Here is a 19,119-nt window from a genome sequence, read left to right on the forward strand (position 1 = left end):
ATGTTCACTCAAAACCAGTCGTGCTCTGCAGCATGTTTATGCCATTACTAATTTCACTTGGAGATGAACAAGGTCTCAGATGCTATTAGCAGCTGCTTGGGATAATAGCAGCAAAAATGTGCTTTTTAGAGGGCTGACTGATAACTAAACAAATGATTTTTTTTTTTTTAAGCTGTGAGTTATTCATAACCCATTAATTTTTTTTTTTTTTTCCAGTCTTACAGTGGAAGTTCAAGGACTAAAATTGTCACAACAGAGAGGGACTGAGTCTGCTTTGCCAAGTAATCTACTTGGAGGCAGTGTGTCTTGCTGCATAGTAATAAAACAGTGCTCCATCAGCTTTGGGTTTCCAAGTCTGCCTGTCAGGGAGGAATTGAGTGGATGCACAAGACTGTAAAGCGGGGCACATGCTTAGCAAATCTACCCACGTGAACATCTAAACGTGCTTCCTGCTGTGAAGGCCAGTACAGTTCCATAGCCTTTAGTGAGCTGCTATTTGTTATGAAATTGCTGTCACAAATACTGTGAGACTTTAATACCGCTAAATTAAGGTGTCCGGGCTGTGTTCCGACTGTGTTCTTGGAGGATGGGTAGTGTGACAAACTATTGCTGCCCTTGGACTAGAGCTTTTGAAAAGGGAATGCAGAGTTAATGCACAGGATGAATCTGCCCACTGATTATTTTAGGCTTCTAATATGCTGTTACATGGCAGAGATTAATTTCCTTCCCCCTCCCCTTTTTTTTCCTCCCCTCCTTTCTCTGCTCTGTTATGAATTACAACTTCCTTTTTAACTTTCTCTGTGGAACTGGCTGGGAGTTGAAGGGGTATCATCTAGGGGAGAGGAGTGGCTCTTAAAGATCTGTAATGAGACAGAGTCCTGAAAAATGCAAACAAATGAAGCTTAAGCTTTAAATGAAATCAAAATAAACCCCAGAGAAGTGAGGAAGAGGCAGTTAAGTTTTTTTCCATGTCATCAATGCAGTGAAAATGCTTGTGACTATAGAATATTTTGTGGCTGTTTGCAGTTGTGTCATGGGTAATAACCTAAATGTGTACCCCCCAAAAATGCAACAATCGCTAGCCAACCAGTCTTACACTCCTAAAATTAGGAGAGCTAAAGACCATGCTGCTGTTCTGTGTTGGATGACATTTCTGGTTGTATTATTTTGCACAATTTAGGCACTCGTGGCTGTGACTGCCACACTAACATTAAGTATGACGTTCTGCCTATTTAAAAAGCCCCCAGAAGAGGGTGGAGCCTGTAAATCTAAATCTGTCTTGTCATGGCCTAGATATTGCAGCAATGACACTAAGCGAGGGCCCTATAATTACGTTGGTAATATTGGATAATCACATTAGGATTCTCAGCTGTGGTAAATCTGTATGGGGCTAACTATGTCCCTGCTTTACTCTTGCTGAGAATCCAAACCACAAGCTCTACATAAGCTTGAGCCTTTGTTTTACCTGGGGAGAAGTCCTGTGCTCTGTTAGATATGCTAGATGTTCTATTAAAGTTTGTCTAGTAGTATTTAAAGACTAGAGCTTAAGCAGTGCTACAGCTGGAGCCATGAGAACTCCTGCTTTCTTGAGTTGGTACTGAGAGGAGTTTCTAAAGAGCTGGGCTTTGCCTGCACACCTTGGGCTTTTCTGCAGTATCGGATGCAAGGCTTTGCCTTGATGGTGTGTGTTGTCTAATGGATGTGCGTGACTCTGGAGATATTTTTTCCCCTTCCCCCCCCCCATCCCACTAAATCAGTTGTGCAGCAGTTGCATTTTATATCCAGCACAAAGCTGACAGAGTGCTGGGCTTTCTGTGCCCAGCGAACTTGCTCAGCACGAAGCTGCCTAACAGATTGTTGCCGGCCAGCAGTGGAAGCTCCTCTTCTTTTAAGCCAATAGAACATGGAGACTATATTGCTCATATGTGCAAATTTACTTTGTGTAGACCAAATTCTTTCCAGCTCAGATATGAGTGGCGTGGATAATTTCTTGCAGTTATCGTTGGTGGAAGAGTGCAGAGCCTCACACCTAAACCTTAAGATCTCTGGAGCTGTAGGGCTGTGTGTGTCATTCTCTCTGCCACGGGCTGTGTGAAACAGATGACTGACTGTGAGTTTATGACCTGCTCTGCTCAGAACTGGTGTTGATATGAATATGAACCAGGTGAACACAGAATCTACCTTGATTTCCCAACACCTCTTTCCTCTGGCAGTAGGACCAAACCTGTGAAGCCCCAGCCTTTGCTAGGAGGAAGCGAGTTGTGTACGTGCTTGTTCTGAAGGTGGGTTGGTGATTTTATGGGACTGCTGCCCAGCAAAGTTTGAATATTCTTCATGAGTTGGTCCTATGCCAGGTGGATGCCATCCTTGGGTAGCTTGACATGCAACCTGTGTCCCTGTTCCTTGTATAGTTTCTTTAGTTAAAGTATCACTAAAAATATTTATAAAATGAGAAGCTGCATTTCCTGTATGTTCAGCTTAACTCGGAGCTCTCTTGACTTCTTACAGTTGTGTCACTGTTACGATCTTCTTTTGAGTATGATCACTATTAAAGCCCTAATCTTCTTGCAACCATACCTGCTTAGCTAATTTTCCATTTGCTTAGTATTTCATCTGGGGAGATGCAGGTTTCAGCTGATTCTCCTGATATTTGTGCTTGTTTCAGGTTTCTTGTTTTGAAATACTAGGTGTCCTTTATGCTTTATCTAGGTGCTCCTTACTTTCCCTGCAGCTCTGATGCTCTGATTTGCTCCTACAGCCACTTAAAATGGTCAGAACGTGGATGAAATTTGAGAGATTTTGACCGTTGCTACTTACACATATGAAGCTCTTTCAGCTGTTAGTGGTTTGCTTTTTTTCTTTGCCCTCAAGATAACTCTTAAATGTTCAGACTATTTAATTGGCGGTTGATGTTTCAAGATCTGATTTGATAAGTTTCCCAGAGCAGTTCTATCTCCACTCCAGTGTGGAGCCTTTTAAAGTGCTGTTTAGGGGCAATGGAAGCAGCTCAAAGGAACAGACTAACCCACAACTGAAAGCTCAGTAAACCAACCAGAATCTACGCTGATTTTTTTGTTTAATGGTGTCTAACTCTGTACAGGTGAATATGGTGAGATAAGACACTGAGAACTCTGTCTTTCCTCTTGAAAGTGAGCATGGAGCTTCCCAGGGACTGCTCCTGTGCATGAAAGGAAGCGTGGTACTTTGTTTTCTGTGGTCTCATTTGCTTCATAGCTATTAGGCCTGCACAGACTATAAGGACTTGTATCTCTGTGTTTTAGAGCCCTTGTAGCTGAAGAAGCCCTGCAGCACTCTGCAGAGACCCTACTTTCTACCCTGCAGAGGCCAGTGGTTTGTATTCCTGATATGTAAAGTTCACCTTAAGAGCTTGCTCCAAATACTGCTCTAGGAGATGCTGGGGCAGGCCTTTTAGACTGAAGTAGTCCCTTAAACTTGGCACTGTTATGCTTTAGCATAAATCAAGTGACTTAAATAAAATAAAACAAAAAACAACTAAGTAAAGCTTGTTATTTCCTCTGAGGTAGAAAACCTCAGCTGAGAGTGGACCTGTTTAGTTTAGCATTATTATCTGCTTTTCTCAGCTGGAGAGTCTGTTGGCAGGGGATAAGGGGTTTTGTTTTATTCTTGCTCAGAACTGGACTCTGGTTTGTAACACACATGTACCCACACAAACGTGCGCTGGTTGGAGTTAGAGGAACTTGGGTGTAGTAAAATCAGGAGATCCATATTCAGGCCTTCCTGGTTCTGCAGAGACTACTGCCTGGTCTGTGCGGCGTGTCCTGCGTTTCACCTCTCTTCTCACTGCGACTTGAATGACTTTCTGAAGGTGGCACTTACAGCTGTGGGTTCTGGGTATGAGCCTGTTCTGCTGTGGCTGAGCACACGCTGTCGCTACCCTGTGCTTGGGCTTGCAAGCTGTTGACACAGCTTAGCCTAGGTAAAGAAAATCCTAATTTTGTAGCCTGGATCGTGGGAAACAAACATCAATTATGTCCATGTACTCCTGAGACATGATGGAAGCCTGTGCCCCTAGGATAGGCTCTGTGTTTTCTGTGCATGCAACTTGTGGGTCAATAATCTTTGCTTATATGGATATAAAATAACATGTAAATACCCTAATGTAACCAGAGGATTATGGAATTGGGTGGGAGAGTGAGTCATAGGCATTAATTAAATCCCAAACCCTGTGTGTCATGATGAAGGCTCCAACATGTAGTAATAAAACAGCAAAATACAAACACAAAGGAGAGCATTAGTACAACCACCACTGTTTCAAGTCTTTTTAGTCTTTTTGTGTTAGGTGATCTGGAAAAGACACTCTGGATAGCAGAGCTCCAGCTGTGCAGGAGGCTGTGGAGAAAAGACTGGCAGTAGCTTGTTGATGTCTGTGGCATGCAGGGTAAGAATCTGGGGTTGAAATCAAGTCAATGGAGAGTTTGGCGAGACTTCCTGACGGTAGGGATAACAACACCCCAGGAATAAACCACTCAAGAGCATGCGGAGAATGTGTGAGTAGAATAGTTAAAGAACAGGTTAGACAGACGTGTCAGGAGTGACTGTGGGCATTGTCAGTCCTGCCTGTAAGCGAGAGGCTGAGTCAGGTGAAATCCTGTGGCAGTGATGCGGTGACACAGGGCCACGCTTTCTCAGTGAGACAGTCCTGCGTCGCTTACCTCTTGAAGTTTGGAGAGGGTGAAATGAGGCTGGAGAAAGCCTCCATCTGTCCGCTAATCTTGTCATCCTTGACCTTCCTCCTTTCAACTCCACTGAGGCAAGAATAAAATTGTCTTTTATTTTTTTATGCAGTTTTTGTATGTTAGTTATAAAGCTATAAAACCACTGGGGAGAGAGAGAGAGAGAAGTTTGAAGGCCCCAAAGCTCACCTTTTGGGATGCTGCTTGTGTGGAGACGACCATGAAAAAGGAAGAAAATACCAGAGGCCATGCTAGTGATCCTGCAGTTATCTGTTTAACTGCAGCCACTCGGGTGTCTTCGCTCAGGGAAAACTGAAGTGCCCCTTTGCCTGCAGGCTTTAGAGTAGCAGACTACCTCCTACTGCCTTCCAAAAAAGCAGAGGATGTAGGAAATGCTGTTCGACTGTATCAGTGATTAATCTTTCACCAGACCAAAGCAAGCTTGTGAGTAAGAGATCTTATGTTCACTTTTAAGACTGGATTCCTGGCGACACTTAGGGCTCTTTGATACCTGGCAATATTGGGCGACCTCTAAAAATGTTTCTTCCTATTGGAAGTATGTTGTGCCATATCCAGAATGTAATGAGAGGGGTTTCTGGGTGAACCTTCAGTCCCATCCTGTTAGGATGACTCGCTACTGGCTCTTACTATGAGATGCTGTGGTTTGAGGGGTCTTTTCTGGACTTTCCCTTGTTGGACACCTGACGGTGCCCTTCCAGCACAAATTTCCTTTCTGGAGACAGCCTGCAGAGCTCATGTCTGCAAAACAGAGCTCAGGGACGTGAGCTGTGTAGGCAGGGCCTTTGCTTCGTACTGCTGCTGTGAGTAGTATGTTGTCCCACTGACCCACGTGTTCTTTGATCAGGTGCTTAATTTTTTGCCTTTTTTGTTAATCGCAGGTTTTCCTACACTAGTAGCATCGTTTTTAAGACTTATAGAACAGAGGATTTATTTGCAAATTGATTGCGTTTCTGACAATCTCCATCTCAAGGAAGCAGAAGCAGAGATGATGTTCCAGGTTGAACTCAGTCAATCACAGATTGTACCAGTGTTGTCTTTGATATAGCTGTGATCTTGGATGTTACAGCCCTAATGCAAAGTCTGCCTCATTACTGTGGCTTCTTAATTAAATCTCAAACAGCTTTACAACAACTCCCTCAAGATTTGTTTTTATTTTTCTTTAAAGGTGTTAATGCTGACATCTCTGTCGTAGCTTTAAAAGTGTTGTAGATGCTTCATAAAGCAGAAAAAACAACATGTAGTGATCCTGACTGTTCCAATTCCTTGTTATGTGTCAAAGCAGAACACTTCACAATACTGATCCCCGTTTGTGGGCACGTTTGGTAGTAAAAAGGGGTAATATTGGAACAGAAAACTTATTTTGGAGTGAAATATGCTGCCCTGGAAACAAAGAGCTCAGAAGTGATGGAGAAGTTGCATCAAAAGGGAAAATGGGATTTGAAATCATACGTTTCTTAGCAAGTATACTGCAGTAATACCCTCCTGCTGGGCAAGGGAGTAGTAAAATAGAAGATAGCAGACAGAATATATTAGTGCAGATTATAGTTCTATTTTTGTCAGTATTAATCCTAGTACCCATCATAGTTGACTAGTGGAGCTATAATTAAAGTAAAAAGCCCATATAAAAATTAACCAGTAATTATTTGTCTGTGTGGAGGGTAATACAAGATCATCACACGTGAGACAGGATCAGTCAGGGACTGTTGCCCTTTGCTTTCCTCCCCGTTATTGCTGTGTTCTTGGGACTGAGCGTGGTGCTTTTTATAGGAGCTGCTGGGCGAGTCTCCTCTTGACAGCACCACTCACGTTGTGATACACAGTAACGCCTTCTAGCAGTAACAGGAAGTTTTTCTGAAGGTTTCTGCAGGTCAGCAGCTCCAGTGAGGTCTGAGGAGGGAATCCCCAGGGCACCTTGGTGTTTTTTCCCTGTCTTACAGATGAGTCACTTGTCCATCTTCATCCTTGGTTATAGGTGGGGAGAACAGTCTTTCACCTTTGTTGAAAACTGGCACTAAGAGCTGTAGGAGAGAAGCACTGGCACATCTGAGTGCTTTTCCCTGATGTGCTTGCAGACCTTGATGTTAACGTTAGCTGAACTTGGCCATTGTCTAAAATAATTACAGATGATTGTATTGCTCAACTCTGCCCAAAGTGTTTTCCTTGGCCTTTTTTCTTTGTGCTGAAGCGTAAGTGACTCCAAAGTTGAGGTTTGCTGAAGCCATCTCTGTTCCTGGAAAAGATGTCCTGATACTTTGGTGCTTTATAATCAAGAATCATATCATAGAATCTTAGAATAGTTTGGGTTGGAAGTATACACAGCTAGGGAAAAACTTTTTTTTGTTAAATGACCGTATGTTATGCGAGCTGGAGAGAGGTGTCGGGGTGCAGGATGGCTTTCTCAGTACAGCAGCAGAGAGAAAATGGTTCTGGTGTTGCCAAGTGGTGATGTCCAGTGATGGGTAATGTGCAGTGTCTGTGTGTCAGCTGGTTGTGGCTATGACTTTGGGAAAAATAAGCGCTGGGAACTATTTTTTAGTAAAGCTGTGGGAATGGTGAGCTGCAAACACCCTGTGCAAGGGAGCTGATGTGATTTTCCTCTAACTGAATCACTGCATCCTGACTTGGGGGTAATTAAAAAAAATTGAGTGAGCCTGCCCCTTGTACTTACAAAAGTAAATGCTAAGGAAGTTCTTCTGACTTGTGAGGTAAGGCAAACATGACATAATTATTGATGGATAAGAATGGGTAAGTATTTGGATTGTGCAAATGAGGAGTGGCTTTGTGCCTGATTCAGCAAAGCACTTAAAATTAAGTGCCTGCTAGCACAACCGGAGCTTAAAACTCCTTGCTGGCTGTCCCTGGAGGCTAAATATTCCTAGGGCAGTTGTTGGGGACATCTGAAAAGCACTTGGCTGTCCCCTCAGCCTCGGTGCTAAAGCACGGTGGGCTGTCTGGCATGCAGAGCTTTGAGGTGGATGAGATAGAGCTAAAATACTGAAAGCTGGAAACAATTCAGTGGAAAACCACATGCGTTGTTTGTCCAGCTCAGAAAAGAATTTCACCCTTGAACAATAAAGTTTTTAGTGGCATCCAGAACGTTTATCAGGAACTATGGTAATCTAGATATTGTTTGTTTGTAGAAGGGTGATGGAGAAAATCCAAAATGAAGCAGTGGTTTATTTTTTTTTAAGTGGGAATTAATGATTTGATAGTTGGCTCTTTCAAGCCCAATAATTTGACTAATTTAACTGAAAAGAGGAGTGATTCCTCCTGCTCAAACCTAGCTGCTTTTGGGTTATCCAGCATGGCCTTGGGAAAAAAAAATGAGAGATGTCATCTAAGACAAAACTTGGAAAACGCTTGCAGAAGGAAGACACATCCATGCGGTGGAGATGTTTTTGTAGCTGTTATTGCAGAGCTCAAACACACAGCTGGGAGATCATCATGCTACAGGTCTCCTTTGCTCCTGTGCAGATGGCACTTAACGTCTCTGGGAGGTACTTTCAGCATGGATTTTCAAAGGAGGTGTTCTGCCTAATTGTGTTTGGATGAAGCTGTTTCTATGTTGTTAGTGTACCTGCTGCTGCTTGCAGAGGGTGGTGGATCAGCATAGCAGGGTAACACAGAAAAGGCAGTGTGTTTTGGGAACACTAATGGCTTGTGAAAAGGCCTTTGGTCCTGCAGATCCTGTGAAATCTAACCTGCTTTACTTTGTGTGTAGAGGGCAGAGTCCAGCCAGTCCTGTTCTGGACTATGATTAACTCAGGTGAAGTGGTCTGTTGAGTTGTGCTTCAAGCACTGTCTGGCTGTGGTTGAATTTGCTTTATTTTGGCTCTGCATGAACAAAACAGGATTTTTGTGGGGACCTGTTGTCTGGCAGGCACAAAACCTGCCTGCAGTAACACCTTGTTTTCTTCTCTGCTGTTTAAATAGGTGTCTGATAAGGTGTGGTTGAAGATCTGGAGCAGAACTTAAATGCAGCTCAAACAGCTGAATAAGTGATTGTGTGGGAAGGTCCAGTAATCATGTTGGTAGAAAGGGGGTTCTCAGGACAAGCCGTTTCTGATGGTTTCCCCATCCCAGCAGGACAAGGTGGCTCTGTTGCTCCGGAATACCTGGGCTGTGCCGGAGGGCAGTTGTGTCCATCGAGGGCAGGGTGTCGGTGTTCTGTTGTAGCAGCATGTACTGAATTTTGCTAATTTATACGTTCACCAGTGAAAGGGAGCTCTGGAAGAGCTTATCACAAAGAGGTGACAGAAGGAGCAACCTATTTCTCTGTAAACTTTCTCACTATAATGTTAGTTAGTGCAGCTTTCTTGGAAGCAGCATCCTGTGTGTGTTTGCAGATTGGCAGTGCTGGCTGCCTCTGACTTACTGGTTGCAAGAGGATTCCAGGCTTGCAGTACACGTGAATCACTTAAATGCAGCAGAGCACTATCTTCTTACCTTGAGAGGAGCTAAGAGGGGGATCACGTGCAGCTTTGTGTGGCTGGTTTTACCTAGTTCAGAAGTGCTTGCCTGGCTCTGAAGAGTTCTGCATCCTGCTGAAATTACAGAAGGGCTGAAAATATAAGTACCAGTGCTGGAAACTGGCCAGCTCACTGACACAAACCTGCATGGAAAATTGCTCTGGCATCTGTATTGACTGGAGATAATTGGAACTTCCTTTTTTTTTTTCTTTTTTTCCCCAGCTTATCCTAAAACCAGTTAGCAAGAACAAGTCAGGCCAGAAGCGTGTAGCAAGATAACCGTGTTCCCATGCTGTTGTAGAGGTAGATGCAGGCCTCGGTGCAAAAGACAGTGATGTTTCCCAAGAGACATATGGCTGTTGCTGGCTCGAAGCTGATGGTGATCGCAGTACTGACTGCGTTCTTACCTGTTCAACAGTGTTAATATGTCTTAAGGATGAGCATATAAATAACACTTTATGTCTTTGAATGAGAGCGGTATTTTAGCTTCTGCTGGCTTGCGTAGAAAGAGTTGAATTTTCTTCAGAACTTTAAATCACAGGCTCTTGTTTATGAATGCAAGGGAGAAGTGTCCTCTAAGCTGACTCTCAGGACTATTTCTTGCTTCTCTCCCTTCTGGTGCTTGCAAAGTCTCTGGATTTATTTGCTCTGTTGAATCTGAAGCCTGGGCTGGTATCTTGCCTTTAGCTTTCCATACGTGTACTGGAAAAAAGGTTCACTGGCAAAGACATGAGGATGTTCCTAGTGCCTGGATTACTAAACTCTGCCTTGTGTGTGACCCGCCCTCCCTGGTCACTTGTGGCACAGCTATCTAACTTCACTTGAGGCAGTGCAGGCTCTTGAGCTGACCTTGGCTGGCTTGGAGTCACCCAAATCCTGGCGTGTCTGTCTATTGTATTGGAGCTGACATAGTGCACTAGAGCTGGCAATTTCTGGCCGTTGGAAGGGTTGTCTTGCTTGCCGTTCACTGAAAATAGAGGTAAATGGTTCTGTAATGTGCATCTGGCAGTGCTTCGTAATAATTGCGTGTCAATTTGTCTTTGATCTATTTCCTTTCAACTTTGCCCAGATCTAGCAAAATTGGGGGTTGGACTGGGATAAGGAGGGAGAAATTGGTTGTGGTTCCAGGCTCTGGAGGCTGAAAGTAGTCCTTGAGGCTGACGAGGTGGTAATGTTGTAGATATGTAGTGTGCAAGGAGGAGGGGTTAACCAGTGGGGAGCAGCTGTTAGCAAGATAGTTAAAAGCTAAAATAAGTACATTAATTTCAGCATGATGCTGTGAAAAACCATCAGAGTTCAGATGAGTGCTGGGTGACTTGTCTAAGCAAATCCTGCTTGTTCAGGGCATCGATGACCAGGCAGACAGCGAGAGCTGGGCAGCACCCGACCTTACTGCTGCAACCTGGAGAAGACACCCATCGGGTTCTGTGGATGGGCCCCTGTTCTACTGTGTAATGTTGCATGGTAGGTGAAAGAAAACTTAAATCCATTAGAAGGTCTCCGTTAAGCAGTGTTGGCTGCAGTCCTGGTGCTTGATAGCTTGGTCCCTTCCTGGGCTGTGCTGAACAGTGTTCTGGGCTGTCAGATGCTGCCAAGTGAAAATTTCAGTCATCTATTGGGTCCTCCTTCCCCTCTTCTCTGTCATAATTTGCTGAAAAATGTGAACTGTATTTTCTGTCTGCTGCTTACCAACAAAGTTGCTGCTTTTGAGGTAGCTGTGGGAGTACAGGTCCTTCTGAAACTGCTCTTTTAGCATGAATCTGAAGTATTGGCCACAGTTGCCAAGAGAAAGGTTTCAAGTGCTTCAGAATGCTTCAAGTGTATTAGCTGGTAACCTGCTTCTGCACCTGAACCCCTAACCTTCAGACCATGATGTGGTGGTATTGTTAATGTTTTTTGCAATGCAACAGTTTCAGGCAAGTGCCATTTTCTTTAGCAGGATGGGCAGTTCATGAGCAGTCAGTAATAAATGCGCGAGGGACTTGGGAGGTGAAGGATAGACCAAAGCTCCAAAATCATCTCTTGTGCACGAGGGACTTAAAAGGAAATATCTCTAGGTCCAGGTACAGACCACTAAAGGCATCCCTGCCATTTCCAGACTTTCAGGCATACAGCAGTTGTTGCACGAGAAACCTATAAGCAGATTTTGACCTCAGCCTGGAAAGACCTACAGCTCCTGCAAGGAGCAGGATTCCTGTTGTAGCTCTGATTTGCTCTGGCACATGGAATGGGATCAAGCCCCGTTTCTGCAAATACGTGTGCGATGCATGAAAGCCGGTGGCCTGATTTTTCCCTGCCCTGTCTCTGCACCTGCTGCTTCCTCTGGAAGCCAATTTTCAGGTTTAGGTTCTTGGTATTCTTAAAATTGACCCCTATATCCTGCTAATGGTTTTTGATCTTGTATTTCTAGAGCTATTTATGTATGAGGAGTGTGGCAAGAAGCTGCTGTTCTTTGTGCTCTTTATCCCTTTCCACTTCCCTCCTCCTGCTGTTTTACTGAGAGTTTGCAGTCCCGCTCTCTGCATGCAGAACTGGGAGTGCTGAAGCCAATTAGCAGTGGAAGGTATAATAAATGCAGAGAAATTCAAATTAGGGTGGTATTTTTCACACCTTTTCTGATTTGAATGTGAAATGGCTACCTGAGGCAAGTTAGATATTCTTGATTATGTTGTGCCTTTCTGGACTAAATCCTGGATACAGTCAAAACCCGGGCTCAGCCAAGGGTAGTTTGGAAGGAATATTTGTGGTCTGTTTTAGCTGAGGCAATCAGACCACATGACGTAGAGTTGTTTAGAAGGTAAGACTTTGCATCCTCACTCGAATGGATGTGGATCATCAAATTTTGCTTCTCTGATGGCAAAGTCGCTTACTCTAGATTGCTGTGTAAAAATTGCTGTATGTACCCTGATTAAATCAATACTTGTTTTCTCTGGAGAGAAGCATGCTGCTTTTACTAGTAGCAAAATTGTCATGCTTTAATCTGCAGTCAGTGGGAGTTTAATAATAAAGTACCCAAATTGGTAGGTGTATTTGCAGACAAAGTAAGTTAATGGTTTTGCACAGCTTCCATGTGTGGTGTCGTCAGCTGAAGTTTGCAGGGGTTAAAGGTAAGGGAGAGAAGGACATGAGGATGTAATTTTCCTCTGTGTGTAAGCACTGTGACACCTCTGCAAATGTTGCAGGATTCCTCTTGGATGCGGCTCCACCTGATGTATTTGTGTCTCGCTGCTCCATTTGGAAGATGCTTTGGGCCATATTTCTGTCATGTGTTCATGTTGCAGTCCTCTATCAGAAAGCATTAACTTAATTTTTATTTATTTTTTTCTTAGATTCTAAATTTCTCTTTCCTTTGAGCCCTCAGGATGGTTTAGCTATGTTATCCGTTGCATAGACTGTAGTTTTCTTTGCCAGTTGACCCTGGTTGCTTGTAAGCAAACCAGCATGATGTACATATTCTAGCAAGGGTGCTCAAGGAGTGACTTAGCTAATTAGCACCAGGTCCAGACCAGAGGAAAGGTACCTTGCCCAAAACTTTGCTAATGAGACAGTTAGCAGTTGGTGTGAAGAGGTACCAGTCCCACTTCAGCTGAAGCAAATATTTAGAAGGAGGAGGTCCTTGAATTTAGTGGATCTGCTTCTTTTTTTTTTTTTTTTTTTTTAAAGTTTAATTGATCTATTTTTGCTGCTCAGCTCGTGTTTCTTTCTGCTGAGCATAGCACTGTAAACAGAGATAGGGTATCCTGCTGGCCTCCAGGCCTGGCGGGAGGAGCTGTGGGAAGGGAACTGAACCCCTGGAGAGGAGGGGAGGCTTCTGATGGACAACTTCTGACTTTGTCATTTGGGGAAAATTAAAAAAAAAAAAAAAAAAATTGTGATTCACCAAAAGTTTTGATGATGACTGAGACTCTGCAATAAAAAAAAAAAGAAAAACTTTTTTTGTTTAATGTTTTCTCTAGATTTTATCTGTGGTCCATGGAAGTACTGCACAGAAGAAAAAAAAAAAGTCCAAACCTGATCTCTCCCAATGATTTAACAGAGCATAATGTGTTAAGGAATTGGGGAAGTTGTGCTGCTTATAGGTCCCTTGTTTCTTTCTGGCTCCATTGTGGGTTATAAGAGGGGGGGAGAAAAATCGGTAGAGCGCTGTCTTGCTTTTTTCAACATAGACATCCTTTGGGCTAAGTGGGATGTGCAGATTTGTTCTCCAGAAATGAGACGAATGTGGCTAGGGTAGAACAATAAGGCTACCGCTGTGGATTTAGGAGTCCTTAGAAATGACTTGTAACTTGAGATCCTCAACTTGAAGCAGCATAAGGGTTATTTTTGTTTCTGAATTTGAGCATTATGAAGAAATGAGGCCCTTCAGAACTACAAGGGTTTTAAAATCTTCTGTCAGGAACGAACAGCATCTGTATGGCCTGCTGTATCCCAGGGCCATGTCCCATTTTTCTGCATTTGAATATCCATTTTGCAGCCTGGTTATAGGTTTTAAGACCTTTAATTGGAGTCTTGACACCTTTTTCCGTTTTTTTCTTCCTCTTCTTTCTGTTGCATCTTTCTGCAACTGCTCCGAGGCTGCTACCGCTTAGTTCTGCTCCTGAAAGTCAGTGGGGCTTCCGTGGAAAACCTGGTCTAGTTTCTGTGGCAGACTATGATGTGTAAAAGTAAGGTTTTTGCATGCTAAGAGAGATTTTTGTTTAACAGCTCTGGTGCTGACAGGCATGTTATTTGCATGTGTAACTTCTGTGGTTGTTTTGGAAGATGGGCTGTAATGGGTGCTATAAAAGCTGTTTGATAACAAATGGGGAGGGTTATACTTTGAACACAGCAGCGTTGTCTGATCACTTGCTCTTTTTCAATCTCAGTGAAAATAAATCCCAGTTTTAGTAAAAGCTTCAGTGGGCCTTTTGGCTGTGGTGTTCGATTTGTTAACAGCTTGTAAGCACCAGTTGTTGCAAGACTGGAGTTGTCAAATGCAACCTATTTTAACACTAAATTTTACCCAAATGTGGCTTTCTTGCTTGTCACATTTTACATGATGGGGAGGAACTCATGTAAGTGCTAAATAGCCATTAGTAATAATTATGTACAAACATGTCATATACGTGTTGTTGATCTGATGGTTTCTGGCAGCTTGTAAAGATTGGGATTCACCAAAGGGCTCAAACTTTTAAAATGAGAATTCTCTGGGATGTGAGTAGCTTTTTACAGCGTGTAACTACAGCTCTTGGCGTCGTGGGACTTCTGAAGGCTACGGCAGCCCCAAATCATAATTTACTATCGAGCTGATTCTTTAGAAGTCCTTAAGCATAAAAGAAGTATGTGCGGTAATGGAAGGTAACAGAGAGCAAATGAAGTGCTGTTAGGTTGTGGCATCGACAGTGTTGTCATACTTCCCTTTTTACCATTGTGCAGCACTTCTTGGCTACTTGGATCCGTGGACTCTTTATTCGGATTCATTCTGATCTCTGGGAACCAGGTGTGAAACTTTGATGCCTATATACCTCCATCCTCAATCAGCTTCCTATTTCTGTCCAGGACTACAAATGTAAAACCCATCTATTTTGATGCATTGCTAAGAGAGATGAAAGGCTTTCATCCTACACAAGTCAAGTATGTCCTGGGAGTCCTGACCTTGCTAATAGCAATGACCACAAAATGAATTGTGGTTTGGTTTTATTTTCCTTGTTCTTGTGTCCTTTTTAAAAGTACTAACATCAAACCACATGTGGGAGATGGGTTTCTTCTGCTTCTTGCAAAAATCAGCTTTGTAATGTAACTTAGATGCTTCAAGAGTTGGGAAGCCTTTTAAGTTCAGGCCTTTAGTTGTAATTCAGTGGATGAGCTGTAGCTCTAATTTCTGTCCAAGGCGACGTTGCTGTTTATACTTCAGCTTTCTTCTTCATAATGGAAATTAATGGAGCAATGAAGGACTGTCTGGCAGGACAAGTAACTGGTGTCATTTCTTGTTTTTATGGAGATGTTAATGTTAACTTAGCTTCTGTTAATTGAAGATTTGCCCCCTTGGATTCCTTTTAGTTCCCAGAAATAACTGTCTAGGCAGAGTTGGAAGCTCTGGAGCTGAACATGTGTAAGGGACGCTCCCACCGTGGCTCTGTTGGTAGCTGCTGAGTGCCCTCCCTCTTCTGACTGTACTCTGAAGGCAGATGGAGGCAGGGACAGGGTTGGAAGCAAGGACCAAGAGGTTTCTTGGTAAATGAACAGGGTGATTTTGTGTCTTCTGCAGGTGGATTTGCGATAGTGTTTCTTGTGAGGACTAACAATGGGATGAAATGTGCCCTGAAGCGGATGTACGTCAATAACGAGTATGACTTGCAAGTCTGCAAAAGAGAAATCCAAATCATGGTAAGTCACCACTTTGTGTTGGGGCCCCTTTGTATTGGGAGTGGAATAGTGCGGGAGCCTGATCCCCTTCTGCCTGTGATCTGTGTAGCATCACGTCGCCAACTGTGGGCTTTCTTAGCAAAGCTGTCTTTTGCAAAGACCTGACTCCTGGAGTTATGTGACTATGTAAAAAACCTCGTGCTGAATTATTTAAAATGTAAATAGCTTCAGTGGACAAGAAAAACAGGGGAGCTGTGGAAAAGCAGAGGGAACCTCAGGAAAATGAGGGGAGGAAAACATTCCTATGTCAACCCCATGACTTAATGGGAAAGGGAAGAGCTGAAGAGGTGAGCATCGTTGGGGGTGTTAGACTTCAAAGTCTAACTATCTTCAGGGCTAAAGTCTTAATTAAGCCTTTTAGACTCCATCAGAAAAGGCTAATGATTGTGATCTAACTGAATTCAAATCAGTTAATGAATGGAAGACCTCCATCCTGAGATGAATTTTGTATCAACAGCTTCTAATCTTTTGTATTGGGATGAAGGCTATCTCTGTATTGGTGAGGTTGGTAGAGTAAAACCAGTATTTGTGGGGCAGTTACTGCCTGAAGTTTTGAAATAGGGAAGTGTTTATATAATAAGCACTGGGATACTTCTCTAAATTATTAGATAACGAGTTACATGATAGGATGGCTATTTTTAATAGCTGTTTTAAACTTAATGTCTCTAAACAACAAAACATTGAGGTGATCCAAATGAATTTGATTAGTCTTGTTTGGAACCTGGTAAGCCTAGAAAGTGCCACTTTTGAAGTTGCATGAAAGGTATTGATGAACATTTAGGGCAACTGCGAGGTGGGGAAGGAAATAGTAAAATCCTTATCCTGCTAATTTACAACATGAGATACAAGTTTGGAGTAGATGATCTTCATATCAGAGGCTCTTAACTGTAGCAGTGCTGGGTGTGTTTTTTGAAGTAGCTTTTAATTAGGTTAATAACTTTAAAGTTAACTTCTGGAGTTTGTGTGATAGTGCAGTGAAGCTTGTGGGCATGCTTTGTCATCACCGTAGCTAATGCTACATGGGAAAAGTTGAGATTAGATCTTACATCAAAGGTTTTAGCTGTGCTCACAAAGCTTGTTTACTTGGATCTTACTTGCTGGTGCTCTCCATTGTCTCCATGTCCTTGGTGCCTCTCTGAAATGTGTGGCTAACCTGGAAAGTGAGGGCAAGGAGTATCCTCACTTGACAGGCCCACTTGCTCCTGTACTAAGTCTTATCATAAGCCCCGAGTCTTATCTTTTGCCCTGAAGAACCAGTACATCACTAAAAGGCCATATTTTCTTATCTCCTAGCTTTTGTGCAATAAAGAAGTATTTTAAACTTAACTGCACTAACTGCAGCATTACAACAGAATGTGACTAGCAGAATCTCGATTTCTTTTACTGGTGAGGCTGAACGTTGAACTGGACTGGCTATCGCACCTGGGCATGTGTGTGAAGCTAGCAGTCCCAAAAAATTACTTTCCCTGCAGGTTTAGCATGCATCGCAGATAAGTCATTGATATGAGAACTTGTGCTTTAATCCATCGAGTTACTTAAAATAAGGTACTTCTAAAAGCAAGGTGAAAATTTGCTTTATTACCTTAGTGGGGTTTTTGAGCATGCAAAGATTTGAGATACCGTTTGCCAGCAGAAGAGTGGAAGGAGATGAGAAAAGTAAGCACAACATGTACTGTGCGTGGCCACCACAAAACATCTGCCTTGTTCTCTTCTCTCGGTAAAGGAGGAGCAGCTCCAGGTAGCTTGGCCTGGGCCATCTAAGGAAACATGCAGAAATCTGGACTGATCCCTGGGCAGGTTAGTCCAACAGGTTGGCTGTTTCTCTGCTGTTTGTCTCACATCCTTCTGGAAGGTAGAGACAGACCTAAGGTTTGTTCAAGTTTTGCGTGACGATTAATCCAAAAGTGACAGAAGCTTGTGCCTAGACAGGAGAAGAGCTAGGAAGGCTTTGCACTGTAGAACCACCAGATGAGAATGTTGCTCACTCTATACGGCTGGTTTATGCTTTGACTTTACCTTACAGCGGGACCTGTCTGGCCACAAGAACATTGTCGGATACATCGATTCCAGTATAAACTCCGTAAGCAGTGGCGATGTGTGGGAAGTGCTGATACTAATGGACTTCTGTCGAGGTGAGTGTGGGCTCAATGTACTGTTCATTGGTAGATTTGTCCCTTTTCAGTGCTTACAGGAAACTTGCACAACATCTGTCCTTGAAAAAAACAACTAATTCCTAGGCCTGGCCCTTCCTTGGCTACCAAGGAACTGTTCTGAACAAAGCACAGCCAAAACTAAGTGTGGAGAAGTAGATGATACGTGAGGCTATGTTGACCCTGTTAATGGGACTGGTACCACCTTTGCCCATGCCCATGGTGGTCCTAGATCCTTTCTGTTGTGAAGAAGAATCCTTAAATATATATTGCTGTTTTCCCTAGGCTGGTCCACACAAGAAGTGGCTCTTCTAAAGCTGCCAGGCTGTGGAATGAAATTCTTCTTCACTTTATGTTGTATTGCAAGCTTTTTCCACTTCAGCCTGACTTAGGATTGTTCTGGAAGAAGCATGAAATGGATAATGTGAAGCTGAAAAGTATTCATTTTACCTCTGACCTTTTTATTTGGCTGTCTCTAGCCAGACAGGCTCTTCCAGTCTTTTCCAGCTGTCCCAAAGCTTTGATCTTTTGTGGCTAGGATGTGGTGTTTGGAAGATGACGCATGTGCTGTGCACAAATGCCTCTCACAGGAATAGTGTTAAGCAAAAAGATTGTTTTGGCCAGGTGACTTCAGAAGTCTGTGGCTGTTTTGGATGGTGGCAGCTGATGGAGAAAGGTATTCTTGGGGGGTGTTTGGCTTTTAACTGAAGCCAGGTGCGTTGTAGCAAGAGCAACTAGATGCTAAAATACCTTTAAACATGTACAGTACAGCTTTCTGTTCTGCTGTGCTGGCTTTGCTGCTTTGTTTTGATGCAGGAATCTTGACGAACTTGCATTCTGTTTGTTTGCTGGTAAGAGGAAGAACCTTAAGTGTACTTTTGCTGAAGGAATCGTTATGTAAGCTCTCTGTAAGCTTAAACCTAAAGATCACAAGGAGCGTTGTAAGAAATAGGCCTGACAGTGCTAGTCAATCCATACTCAGCTCCATGTTGCAGACCCCACTGTGTAGGGAAGTGCAAACCATAGCAATCCAGAATGCACTCCCTCCAGCTGCATTAGCCTCCCCCCTGTGCCAAATTTTGGGCTGGTGAAGTAAAATCCATCTTTCTAAGGTGCTTCCTTCCATCTGAAAGGAGGAGAGCTGCAAGGTGGTATTTCTCACGTGGCTTGCTTTTGCCAGATGCTCAGCACACACCTGTCTGTCTCCAACATTCAGACTGAAGCACAGGAATTGCTGTTACGTGTTGGATTTTCCCTTGTTACTTTCCTTTTGTGTCGAACAGTTTCCAGACCAAATCAGTGTGTCTTTGTGTGCAGAACCGCGCTCGCTTTCAGTGCGAAATGTTCACAGCTGCATTA

General features: G+C 43.2%; 1 protein-coding gene across 17 annotated transcripts in view; it reads left to right on the plus strand.

Annotated features, from left to right (window-relative positions):
- Positions 1 to 19,119, plus strand: part of LOC141915971 (NFU1 iron-sulfur cluster scaffold homolog, mitochondrial) — a 102,352-nt gene that overhangs the window by 10,990 nt on the left and 72,243 nt on the right. For 16 of the 17 annotated variants that reach the window (XR_012621043.1, XM_074807941.1, XM_074807957.1 and 13 more), the window contains 2 exons: positions 15,453 to 15,571; positions 17,634 to 17,742. Coding sequence is in view for 16 of the 17 variants with exons in the window: in XM_074807941.1 (XP_074664042.1) it covers positions 15,453 to 15,571; positions 17,634 to 17,742 (228 nt within the window). In the remaining variant the exon portion in view is untranslated. Of the gene's footprint in view, positions 1 to 10,548; positions 10,670 to 15,452; positions 15,572 to 17,633; positions 17,743 to 19,119 lie in introns of all 17 variants that reach the window. The other variant, XM_074807942.1, reaches the window with a different exon arrangement.

This window comes from Strix aluco, chromosome 28 (genome assembly GCF_031877795.1).
Source record: "Strix aluco isolate bStrAlu1 chromosome 28, bStrAlu1.hap1, whole genome shotgun sequence".
Taxonomy (NCBI): Eukaryota; Metazoa; Chordata; class Aves; order Strigiformes; family Strigidae; genus Strix; species Strix aluco.